General features: G+C 37.8%; 1 protein-coding gene across 1 annotated transcript in view; it reads right to left on the bottom strand.

Moving 5' to 3' along the window:
- The window catches only part of LOC123672562 (phospholipid-transporting ATPase ABCA1-like), a 28,692-nt gene that overhangs the window by 10,698 nt on the left and 4,343 nt on the right, over positions 1 to 13,651 (bottom strand). Inside the window, exons 3-11 of the mRNA XM_045606710.1 lie at positions 13,439 to 13,642; positions 12,219 to 12,334; positions 8,260 to 8,504; positions 6,311 to 6,545; positions 4,387 to 4,569; positions 1,667 to 1,873; positions 939 to 1,378; positions 702 to 867; positions 350 to 567 (exon numbers count right to left, since the gene is read on the bottom strand). Coding sequence (XP_045462666.1) covers positions 350 to 567; positions 702 to 867; positions 939 to 1,378; positions 1,667 to 1,873; positions 4,387 to 4,569; positions 6,311 to 6,545; positions 8,260 to 8,504; positions 12,219 to 12,334; positions 13,439 to 13,642 — 2,014 coding nt within the window. The remainder of the gene's footprint in view (positions 1 to 349; positions 568 to 701; positions 868 to 938; positions 1,379 to 1,666; positions 1,874 to 4,386; positions 4,570 to 6,310; positions 6,546 to 8,259; positions 8,505 to 12,218; positions 12,335 to 13,438; positions 13,643 to 13,651) is intronic.

Raw genomic sequence — 13,651 nt, 5'->3', positions numbered from 1 at the left:
CTATGTATAGTCATTGGTCTATGCGTATAAGCCAAATACCCTTGACCATTTGGAAGACAATATTTGCCTTGTTATTGCCGATATACGGCCACAAATGTTGGAAAAAGTAATCGAAAATTGGACGTCAAAATTGGACTACATCTGAGCCAGCCGTGGCGGTCATATGCCAGAAATCATATTTAAAAAGTAATGCCACAAGATTATCTTGCGGTTAAATAAAATTCATGTCAATCGAATAATCCATCGTTGTTTTATTGCAATTCAAAGTTCTATAGCTCTAAAATAAACACCCTTTATTTTTCGAAATATTTGGAGAGAATACGAATTACTGTTTTCCCTCAAGACTTACATATATATCAGGAATGTATTCAGCGAGCAATCTTGTGATGTTATTGGGTTTGCAGCTGGGAAGTTGATCAATAACCAGATGATAGCCGGCGCCATACTTTTTCTTCAAGAAAAAACTGGAACCGCAACACTTTAACTCACCACCAGACATTATAGCTATCCTGTCTCCTAGTAGATCTGCTTCGTCCATGAAATGTGTCGTGAGAAGAATTGTTCTTCCTGGAAATGACTTTTACTTAAGACCATGAGATCAAACGCTTCAGACATTATACAGTACACTCATCCTCAACAAATTTTCTAGATGATAATCCTAAGGCTTGCTCATGGTATCTTATCAAAATTTAAAAACTCACCTTTTTTCTGCTCTTGTAAAAACTCCCAAATGAATCTTCTGGCTGAAGGGTCCATACCTGCTGTTGGCTCATCGAGCATTATAACCTTCGAGTTACCACAAAGAGCTATTCCCACGCAAAGCTTTCTCTTCATTCCTCCAGAGAGTTCCTTCGATTTTGAGTCAGCCTGAAGATTAAATCAAAAAGGTAATAGGAATATTCCAAGTTAAAAAGAACACCTTATGCATTTTAACTCACCTTATCCTCCAAACTCAAGAGTTGCAAAAACTTCTCTACCTCTGCCTCCACTTCACTACCATCACACCCCTTCAGTTTGCTGAAAAATATCAAGTGTTCCCTCACAGTCAGGTCGTCGAAAAGTACGTTGTGTTGGAGACAAAGGCCCATGCTGTCCCTAACCTCGGCGATCTGGGTCCTTATATCGTACCCGTTTATGGTGGCAGTACCCTTCGTTGGTGGAAACATCCCCGTCAACATGGACATGGTGGTGGTCTTACCTGCGCCATTGTGTCCCAAAAGAACTGTTATCTGGTCTTCGTAAAGGTTCATCGAAACTCCTTTAACAGCATCGTTGGCACCGAAGGTCTTGCAAAGGTTCTCGATTTTGATGCCTGGTCTCAAACTCAAAGGTTCTTCTTCAAAAAATTCTCCCTTGATAGTGGATTGACGACCATTCGCTGAAATATTAACTTGATGAGGTTTTTGAGTTTGATATTTATTTTTGTAAGGGATGAGCAATTCTTTGAGATATAATGGAATAAACCATTGTGAAGACGGTTTGAATTAAAGCAAATATTAAAACCAAACACAAAGTTGTCAGCAGTTGACAGTGCTTTAAAGAAAAAATATATGATTAACCAAGATATCTGCTAAGCTACAGGGTGTTGAAGTTTGAAAATAGTTATTTATTTGACTAGACAGCAAAGTAGTTGATTGACTGCCGCAGCTGATGTTTCATTACTTACATATTGAAACCTTCTCTCCTGTCCAATATTCCATAGTGAAAGGAAAATACCATTTCTGAGGGACTCCAAATTCTCCAGGATATATTTGTTCCACATACAGGGTGACGAATATGTATACGAATATATCGAAAATCATCATCAGCAGGATTCCTCCTATATTCATGCTGTTTTCTGGATTTGTCTCGAAAGCATTACTCCAGGAAGCACCTACAGACGAATTATCAATAGCAATACTAGTGATTGAATTTTCGTGATAAGTTTGTCGTGATTTTTACCATAACCAGTTGCTTGAAGTTGTTTTTTTGGTGCCTGGGATTTTAGACCTGGTTTCAAATATATTTGGGAGGCTAATTCTGTACATGCAATCCGTTTTTTTCTATCAGCTCTACTTTTTTAATTACATTACTTCAACTTATCTACCAATGTGGGTTTTATTCAGTATATTCATTTATATGAGAGTTCTAAAATTATTATATTTTCATTGATGCAGGTACAATGGTTTTATTGTCAGTCTGTAAGTGTCTGAGTAAATCTATAAATAGTGGAACCATTGCCTATTAGGTACCAGAACTGACCCTTTTTAATCCCCTAACTCGGGTAAGTAAGAGAAAAAACATACTTCCTCCGTTACATATAAAGTTGAGCTTGATGAAGCAATTTGTAAAGGCCCTTTATAAGAATGGGTCATATAGGAGTAAAAATGCATCAGTTGAGCACAGAAAAACTTAAAGTAGGAATATTTGACGGCCCACAAATAAGACAATTAATTAAGGATCCTGCCTTCATAAATTCAATGAATCAAGTTGAACGAGAAGCTTGGACATCATTTGTTGCAGTTGTATAAAAATTTCTAGGCAAACATAAAGCTAAAAACTATGTTGAAATGGTTAACAAGATGCTTAATAGTTTCGAATTCTTAGGGTGCAATACTAGTATTAAAATACTCTATTTACACAGCCAGTAGCCACTTAGACCGTTTTCCAGAAAATTTAGGGGACATGAGTGAGGAACAAGGTGAAAGATTTCAAGATATTAAAGTTATGGAGAACCGCTACCAAGGAAGATGGGACATGCACATGATGGCAGATTACTGCTGTAGTTTAAAAAGGGACATTCAAGAATGTCGCGAAAAAGAAGCTTTCGAAGTGTTGAGTGTTTGATTTCTTCAATGTTTTTTTTTTGGTTGTTAGTACGAAATAATATTGTATTTTGTATAACTAAAATACAAATTTCGTTTCTACTTTTGCTTACTACACTTACGGCTTTGAGTAATAATGTTACTTATATTTCTCTAAAATTATATATCTTAAAAATTTGAGCTCCTAGGTAAAAATGATTGAATTCAGGACATCAAATTGATATACAGGGTGTTTTTTTAGAGCTATAGAACTTTAAATTGCAATAAAACAACGATGGATTATTCGATTGACATGAATTTCATTTATCTGCAAGATAATCTTGTGGCATTACATTTTAAATATGATTTCTGGCATATCACCGCCACGGTTGTCTCGGATGTAGTCCAATCTGGACGTCCAATTTTCGATGACTTTTTCCAACATTTGTGGCCCTATATCGGCAATAACACGGCGAATGTTGTCTTTCAAATGGTTAAGGGTTTGTGGCTTATCCGCATAGACCAATGACTTTACATAGGCCCACAGAAAGTAGTCTAGCGGTGTTAAATCACAAGATCTTGAAGGCCAATTCACAGGCCCAAAACGTGAAATTAGGCGGTCACCAAACGTGTCTTTCAATAAATCGATTGTGGCACGAGCTGTGTGACATGTTGTGCCGTCTTGTTGGAACCACAGCTCCTGGACATCATGGTTGTTCAATTCAGGGATGAAAAAGTTAGTAATCATGGCTCTATACCGATCACCATTGACTGTAACGGTCTGGCCATCATCGTTTTTGAAGAAGTACGGACCAATGCTTCCACCAGCCCATAAAGCGCACCAAACAGTCAGTTTTTCTAGATGTAACGGTGTTTCGACATTCAACCAGAAGTGAGCTTAATCGCTCAACAAAATTCGCTTATGAAAATCGGGAACAACGGCATTCTCATTTTGGGCCCATTCGACGAATCTACGCCTTACTTGATGATCGTTTGGCTTCAATTCTTGCACATTTGGATTTTGTAAGCACGCAAACCAAGATCCTTCCGCAAAATCTTCCATAAACTGTATGGACACAGATCCAATTCCTGTGCTCGATGGCGGATATACTCATTCGGGTCTTCCTTAATGCTACGCTCTACAGCAGCAATAGCTTCTTCTGTACGCACCGTAAGGCGTCTCTGGGGATGCGAGTTATCAATAAGAGTAAACATGGTGCGAAAACGTTCCATTGTTAATCGAATTAACTGCTCTGATGGACGATTTTGTCGACGATAAAATGGACGTAGTGCGCGATACGTATTCCACACAGAACCATTATTTTCGAAATAAAATTGCACTATTTGCAAGCGTGAGTCTATTCATGATGAATTGCTAAACCAAACTGAGAATAAATCACTTGACAGCTGTTAAATCGGTCGCCATCTTGAACAGTAATGCCAACTTAAAGTTATATACCTCGAAAAAAAACTCCCTTTATAATCAGCTCGAAAAACCTCGACACCAAAACAGCTGTTTCCCTGTTTTATCCCAGAAAGTTTTAGACACTTTCTGCTAAATTTTTTATTGTTTTACCTGTGTTAAAATGTACTGTTAACTCACCAATATTTCGTACTTCAAACAACGAAATCACATCAAAAGCATATGAAATCGCACTTGGAGCTAAAAGACACGTAAAATACTTCACGAATATGCTTATCCCTTCATAATTTCCAGATCGTACTACAATATAGGGCACCATTCCCATAATCCATAATATTCCAGCTAATGATGCAGCTCTATTTGCTGTAAAGAGAACAATAAAATCGGTGAGCGTAAAACTGTCCAAATATTACAGCTTTACCTGTTTAAACTGCCCGTCAAAAAAGTTGTGCAAAGATGAATGTTTTTCCTATCATTAAATTTTTTTCTTTCATTACATAAACTTGTAACGATTAGGAAAACGTTTGCTGATTCGCCGTGATGGAAGTTTTCATCACGTTGAATCATTTTTTGAACAAACGTTTCAGAAATGCACATTTCAATGATTTTTTATTCAGTTTTTATTATATTAGGCCAATTGAAAAGTCTCCGGTCTGATGCACAGATGGCAGTGCTAGTATTAAATCCATATGATTTTTAGTTAAAACCAACCTTCAAACAATACGTGTCACAATTTGAAAGCAGTCCGACCATTAGTTTGTAAGATATTGCGTTGTGAGTGTAGCTACTTTTGTTATTTGAATAAAGATGGAAAAAAAAGAATTTCGTGTTCTGATAAAATATTGCTTTTTGAAAGGAAAAAATACCTACAGTTGAAGCAAAATCTTGGCTTGATGAAGAGTTTCTGGGGTCTGCACCAGGAAAATCGACCGTAATTCATTGGTATGCTAAGTTTACGTGGTGAAACGAGCACCGAAGACGGTGAACGCAGTGGACGGCCAAAAAAGGCCGTCACCGACGAAAAACTCGAAAACGTTCACAAAATAATTTTGAATGGCCGTAATGTCAAATTCATCAAGATAGCAGACATTGTAAAGATATCATCTGAACGTGTACATCAAATCATTCACGAATATTCGTACATGAGGAAGCTGTGTGCAAAATGGGTGCCGCGTGAGATACAATCGATCAAATGCAACAACGTGTTAATGATTCTGAGCAGTGTTTGACGATGTTTAAGTGCAATACACCTGAATTTTTGCATCGATATGTGACAATGGATAAAACATGGCTCCATCATTTCACTCCGGCGTACAATCGACAGTCAGCTGGGTGGACTTGACACGATGGACCTAATCCAAAGCGAGGAAAAACACAACAGTCAGTTGGCAAGGTTATGGCATCAGTATTCTGGAATGCGCAAGGTATAATATTGATTGATTGACTTCAAAAGGGCCGGACCAGCAACAGCGATTATTATATAGCGTTATTGGATCGTTCAAAGGATGAAATCGTTAAAAAACGGCCGCATTTGAAAAAAAAAAGGTGCTGTGTCACAAATCAATGAAAACAATGGCAAAATTGCATGAATTGGGCTTCGAATTGCTTCTGCATCCATCGTATTCGCCAGATCTGACCCCTGGCGACTTTTTCCTGTTCTCAGACCTCAAAAGAATGCTCGCAGGTAAGAAATTTTGCGCCAATGAAGAAGTAATCACCGAAACTGAGGCCTATTTCGAAGCGAAAGACAAATTGTACTACAAAAATGGTATCGAAAAGTTGGAAGATCGCTATAATCGCTGTATCGCCCTCGAAGGCAACTATGTTGAATAATAAAATCGAATTTTACCAAAAAAATTTATTTTACTATGGTAGACCGGGGACTTTTCAATGTGCCTGTTATTTCCAATAAGATCGAACGGTGGCACCTGATTAAAACTCGAATTTTAAATTCATGACAAATCAAGTTTAACTAATTTGGGTTTTCCCTAAAAGTTTTCATATTCGAAGTAAATATGAAGATAAAACAAAAAATAATTCAATATCCTCAACTTTTGAAGAACAGTTTACGTTATTACGGCAAAGTGTATAGTTTTGATCTTACCTTTAGTGAAGAAGACACTAACAGCAAAGGACAAAGTGATCGCTTGAATTGAAAAAACTAAAAATAATACGAATAAAAGACTGAAATCGGAGTGTTCCAGAAGTTCTGCTTTCCCAATTGAATATTTCATTGATATAGTGAAACAGATTACTATGATCAAATGAGGTATAAACATTTGAATGAACCATGCTGTCCAATGGAGCCAAGTTGGTAGTCCCATAATTTTCATAGATTCCTAAAAAATCAATCGAAGTAGGATATCTCGCTTGAAGTACACATAATATTTTTCTTAAAGTTCAAGTAACCACACTCTTTTCTAATCAGTAAAGTTATTAATCTAGCAAATTAACCCTACTTTTCATATATTCCAAATTCTTCTATATTCTTTGGAATCATTTGATTCGTAAAGTTTCAATAATTGTTCGAGAATATATGACAAGTTATAAACTTGTCTTGTTCAAGTTCTTCCTCGATATGTCTTGAAGTATTCATTTGAGGTATAGGGTTTGCATAACAACCCCCCCCCTCTCTTTTTATACGTAGCGTAGAATTGGCTGAAATAATGAAAAATATAGGTTGATTTGAAAATCTTGAGTTTGTTGAATTTGAGTTGTCCAAGTTCATGATATGATAAAAAATGTTGGTACCAGCGACAGTCTTATAATACTAAGTATTTGCAGAATCGAAAATGAAATACACTGCCCAAAAAAATTAACGCACATTCTGAAAATCTCAATTTTAATGAAAGTTAACTCTACATTGACTTTATAACTTATTTTTTATCTTCTCTCGGGAAGGTTTTGAACGAAACAAGACACATTAAATGGAAGAAAAATTCAGGATTTCACCGAATCTTATGTGAAAGAAGAGAAATAAACCATTTTCAAAATACTGGAATGCTGATGAGTGATTTAATACTTGGTATTTCCACCCCTTGCGTTAATTACAGCTCGGCAACGACGGTTCATACTCAAAAGGAGTGATCTTAAAATGTTCTGATCTAATCCTTCCCAGATTTCTCTGAGTTGGATTCCTAAGTCATTAAGAGTAGCTGGATGATTTTCTGAACTTCTCAGCCTTCTATTGAGGTTGTCCCAAACCTGCTCAATCGGATTGAGATCTGGACTTCTTGTTGGCCATTCCATTCGAGAGACTTCAACCTCTTCAAGGTACTCCTGAACGATGCGCGCACGATGGGGTCTGGCATTATCGTCCATAAAAATGAAATTTTCACCAATGTATGGGGCAACTGGCACTTCATGCTCTTCAAGAATGTTCCTTATATACCTATCAACATTCATAGCTCCATTATCAACGACCACTAGGTCTGTGCGAGCAGTATAGATATTCCACCCCATACCATAATCGATCCTCCCCCGAAACCAGTAGTATTCAGGAAATTGCACTGAGCATATCTTTTATGTGGATGTCTGTATACAAGGGAACGTCGATCACAAGTGAGGCAGAATCTAGACTCATCTGTGAAGCGAAATCCTTTTCCCAGTCAGCCTCTTCCCAATGGATATGCTCTCTCGCAAAATCCAAACGCGCCCTTCGATGGGCTGGGGTAAAAGCTGGGCCTCTTGAACCGTTGAGTTTTCACCCAAGGTATGGCATATTGCTGAAATTTTCATCAAAAGAGCTATCTAATGATACAATAATATACAGGCCGTGCCATTTTAAATAAGGAAGTAGTAGTCTGTTTCCGGTATAACCGAAAGTTGTAGCGATCAGAAAATAGTTTAGAGAGAAAGATGATTATCTCAAATCCCAACATGCAGATTTTCAGCATAAAATTTAGATTGATTTTCCTTAAACGTCTAATATGTTATTAAGATGGCATTATCATTGTCGAGCATCAAATAAACGTAATTATAAATATTCCTTTACCAAGAGTGTGGTTACTTCAGCATTACACTCAACAGAGAAAGGGTGGAATGGAAACTTACCTTCAATTGTTTCTCTTTTTCTAGTGTCACAGATTTGACCATGTTCACGAAACTGTACAAGAAAGCTGCATTGATGAGGAAGCCTAAGAAAAAGTTTCCCCCAATTTGGAAAAAAACACTATCGACAAGATATTCGGGATAAGGGAACCTATGTAACGTTATACCTGGTAGGGTTTCTCCTTTCATTTTGAAAATTTGAGAAGCTAAATCGTACATCAATTCGTCGAAAGCCGTGTAGTGATAATCTGAAAAAAATCACTTGATGAAGGGTGTTTTTTTTAGAGCTATAGAACTTTAAATTGCAATAAAACAACGATGGATTATTCGATTGACATGAATTTTATTTATCCGCAAGATAATCTTGTGGCATTACATTTTGAATATGATTTCTGGCATATGACCGCCACGGCTGGCTCGGATGTAGTCCAATCTGGACGTCCAATTTTCGATGACTTTTTCCAACATTCGTGGCCGTATATCGGCAATAACACGGCGAATGTTGTCTTCCAAATGGTCAAGGGTTTGTGACTTATCCGCATAGACCAATGACTTTAAATAGCCCCACAGAAAGTAGTCTAGCGGTGTTAAATCAAAAGATCTTGGAGGCCAATTCACAGGTCCAAAAGGTGAAATTAGGCGGTCACCAAACGTGTCTTTCAATAAATCAATTGTGGCACGAGCTGTGTGACATGTTGCGCCGTCTTGTTGGAACCACAGCTCCTGGACATCATGGTTGTTCAATTCAGGAATGAAAGAGTTAGTAATCATGGCTCTATACCGATCATTATTGATTGTAACGTTCTGGCCATCATCGTTTTTGAAGAAGTACGGACCAATGATTCCACCAGCCCATAAAGCGCACCAAACAGTCAGTTTTTCTGGATGTAACGGTGTTTCGACATACACTTGAGGATTAGCTTCACTCCAAATGCGGCAGTTTTATTTGTTGACGTAGCCATTCAACCAGAAGTGCGCTTCATCGCTAAACAAAATAAGATGGACGTAGTGCGCGATACGTATTCCGCACAGAACCATTATTTTCAAAATAAAATTGCACTATTTGCGAGCGTTGTTCAGGCGTGAGTCTATTCATGATGAATTGCCAAACCAAACTGAGAATAAATCACTTGACAGCTGTTAAATCGGTCGCCATCTTGAACAGTAATGCCAACCTTAAAGTTATGTACCTCGAAAAAAAACACCCGTTATTAGAATTTCACAATTCTTCCACTTCTCCAGTTGAATAATTTCAATTGTTGAAGGCCCTCGGATTAAATATTTATATATACACTAACAACTAACAGAAAAACTGCAACACCCAGAAGGAGCTGTTTGAATTTTATTTTGGTAAAACACAGATAGTATAACAAGGAGTAAATGTTCGAATTTGGAGAAAGAAATCGTGAAGGTCGTTTTTTGTAAGTTTTTGAAATTTTACAACAAACCAGGAGAGAGTTCTAGGAGATCCAAGATCGATGTTTAGTTGTTAAAATGCCTAGAGCACGTGTACGCGGAATTTATCGCCAGCAATAAGTGAATTTGAAAGAGGTTGAATTATTGGTCTACGGGAGGCGCTAACTGTACGAACAGAAATCCAACTACTGTTATGAGATGTTGTCAAGCGTGGTTTGATAATGCCCAAAATTCAAGAATAGTAAGCACCGGACGTCGAAGGGGCACAAATGAAGTTCAAGGTCAAGACGGTTGAGCATTGCCAGCAACGACTACAGTGGTGCAGAGATTGTCAACATTGGAATGTGGAATGGCATCAGACCGTTTTTTCTGATGAATCTCGATTCTGCTTGGGTGCACATGATGGCCGAAGAAGGGTTAGACGACATCGGCGAGAAAGACGTGAATCTCAGTTAGATGTTGAGCGTCATGTACACCGGACAGTAGACGTTTTGGTATGGGGAGCTATTGCACATGCAAGTAGGTCACCTTTAGTCTTTATTCGAGGTAACATGACGATCACTGAAAGACAAACGGCCGCAATACCACGATAAACATGATGAAGTGATTTAACAGCATACTAATGCTCGACCCCATGTTCCGAAAGTGGTCACACCTACTTGGAAACGTTGAAATGGGAAGTCCTACCCCACCCGCAGTATTCTCCAGACGTTGCTTCCTCGGACTATTCACTGTCAACATTATCTCCGATAAAAATCTCCAAACCACCTTTACTAAGCCGCCTGTATAATAAATAACATATGGCAGCTCAACCATTAGAAACAGAATTCCCTATAACCCTCATTGAAAGAGGGATGAAATCATTATGTATTTCACAAAGACGAAAAACAAGACAAACTTCGCTTTTGAATTCTTTGAAAGCTGATGATTCAACTTATGGATAATTCCTACGATTTTGCATCTGAAACTAGTTACTGTTAAATATCAAATGTTTTCAGCTTGTTTGATGTTTGATGCTTTTTCAGCAGGGGTGCCGAAAAATTCTTTGCTTCAGGCTCCAAAATTACTAGCGCCGGCCCTGAGTAGATATAGTAGATATAATATCAGGTGTGTGAATAAGTCTTTCCCGTTTTTTGTAAGAGATGGCGCCACCAATACTGTGCGAGTATTTAATGGTTACATATGTCATAATCAAAGCTTATTCATCTGTCAAAAATTCCACACTAACACATTAGTTGAAATTTTTTCGCATCATAAATTTTTGAAATCGTGAAAATGTCGAAATTTGAGCCGAGTCGACGTCATTTGCGGGAAGTTTCACTTTATTGGTTCAATTTGAAGAAATCTGCTGCCGAGGCGCATCGGTTGCTTCAGGAAGCTTATGGAAAAGGTTGTGTCGATGATTCAAGTGTTCGCGGATGATTTCGACGCTTCAAAAGTGGCGATTTCGACGTGGAAGACAAGGAGCGTTCCGGGCGGCCGCAAATCTTTGAAGATCAAAAATTGGCGACTTTGCTTGATGAAGATTCGTGTCAAACGCAAGAAGAACATGCTGAAGCATTGGGAGTTGACCGAACAACCATTTCCAAGCGTTTGAAAGCCATGGGAATGATCCAAAAGCAAAGAAATTGGGTGCCGTACGAACTGAAGCTGAGAGACGTCGAACGGAGTTTTTTCACTTGCGAACAGCTGCTTCAGCGACATAAAAGAAAGGGTTTTCTGCATCGTATCGTGACTGGCGATGAAAAGTGGATCCGTTACGATAAACCGAAGCGAAGAAAATCATGGGGACTACCCGGCCATGCATCATCATCGACGGCCAAGCCAAATATCATGGCGCCAAGCTCATGCTCTGTATATGATGGGACCGCTAGGTGTGGTTTACTATGAGCTTCTGAAACCGAATGAAAGGATCACAGGCGAGGTCTATCGACGACAATTGATGCGTTTGAGCCGCGCACTTCGAGAAAAACGGCCACAATACTCCGACAGGCACGACAAAGTTATTTTGCAACATGACAATGCTCGCCCACATGTTGCACAGCCGTTGAAAACATACTTAGAAACGCTCAAATGGGAAGTCCTACCCCACCCGCCTTATAGTCCAGACATTGCTCCGTCTGATTACCATCTCTTCAGATCGATGACGCATGGCCTGGCTGACCAGCACTTCCATTCCTACGAGGAAGCCAAAAAATGGGTGGATGACTGGATAGAGGCCAAACCGGTCGAATTTTTTCGCAACGGGATTCGTATGTTGCCAGAAAGATGGGGAAAAGTTGTAGCTAGCGATGGCCAATACTTTCAATAATTCATTTGTAACGATTTTTTCACAATAAAGGCTCAAAATTTGAAAAAAAACGGGAAAGACTTATTCACACACCTGATATGTGCTTGTTAGGAAGAGTTCATTTTAGTTTTCTGTTTTTCTTTCTTTCTTTGCAATATCATGTATTGACACCATTTACACTCAATTTGGGAAATTTTCATAAATGTTGTATTTGGAAATAAGGATTATTATTATTATTATTATTATGAATACTTACTGGGGTTTTCAAAATAATCATCGCCATTACCGTTACTTCTTGGTCTCCGATCGATTTGGAAACCAGGATACAAAGCGTCAGTAAACCATCGATGATAAGATCCAACGGTATTGTACCTATATGTGAAAATTTCAAGTGAATCCAATGAATAATTTTCAAGACCTTATTGTATATTTTTGAGTGCTCTCTCCACGAAGAGATCGCTCTATAATTTTCTCACAATGCCTGTGATTTACGAATTTTCAACTGGAATGGTCTGAAATTATGAGGTTCGAATCTGTCCGTCCAGTCGATAATTTTCGAGCTTGAATCTTCAGAAACTTGAAATGTATGTACGGATCTTGAATGACGCGGTTAAGTTCGTAAATCAACAAAATCTGACTAGGAGGGACACCCTGTAGATAGGTTGATTTGGAAGAAAGGAAGCCTATTATCGGCAATAAGTAAATTGATAGAAAACTTCATTTACAGAAGATTATCAGATTTCGCAGAAGAAAAGGAAAAAGTTCCAGATCACCATATAGCAAACATATAGAAGAAAACAGAAAAAGGCAAGACGAAAACAGTTGCGATCTACTTCGGAGGAACAACAGTAAAGAAAGAGAAAGCAGGAAACGTCAAAATGGAAAATCAGACGATACAATGGAAAAAGAAAGCAAAAGATCTGGGAGTAATCCTAGAATCTAGATGAAAGAATGAACTTTAGCAAACATATAGAAGAAAACAGAAAAAGGCAAGACAATTGCACGGGAGACGAAAGACAATAAGAATGATCAGTTACAAAGTATACTAAATACTGTAATCAGAATAGCGGTTGGTACCCCATGGTATATTAGCAACCAACAAATCAGAGAAGAATTGAAAATCGAAACTATTGAGGAAATAGTGAACAAACAAATAAAAAAGACAATAGAGACGCAAGCATAGCAAGCGCAAGATTAGTGAATTAAGAAATATAATACAAAGTCCAACAAGAAAGACAGACGAGAAGAAAAACCTCTTCAAAAAATCAAATAGAGTAAAATAGTGTCATGTAGATGATTTGTATATTTGTATGTGTGTATATTTTTCTGTTTTTGTGATCTTTATAGAATTTTCTTTGCTCTTACTCATTAAATAATAATAATAATAAAATTCCAGTTCTTATACAAAAAGAAAACCTGTTGCTGTATATAAGTACTCATTCATTTCTGATAGATATTTTGTAAGATTAGCCTTACCTCAATTTGATATTTATTTTTCCTTTGAAACCATCATTAGATAAGTCATCATCAAACACCACACCACAAATTGTTTGCTTTGTATCAAAATTCATGAGAAATTCTTCCAACTTAGCTTCTGTATCAAACCCTTGGGGTCGAAACCTCGATGGAAAAGACTCCATTAATGATTTCACCAAAGTATTAGTTTGTGGTGAATATGCCCTGAAATTG

The sequence above is a fragment of the Harmonia axyridis genome, chromosome 2 (assembly GCF_914767665.1).
Source record: "Harmonia axyridis chromosome 2, icHarAxyr1.1, whole genome shotgun sequence".
Taxonomy (NCBI): domain Eukaryota; kingdom Metazoa; phylum Arthropoda; class Insecta; order Coleoptera; family Coccinellidae; genus Harmonia; species Harmonia axyridis.
The sequence above is the reverse complement of the archived record's forward strand: the minus strand, read 5'-3'. Positions and strand labels throughout refer to the sequence as shown.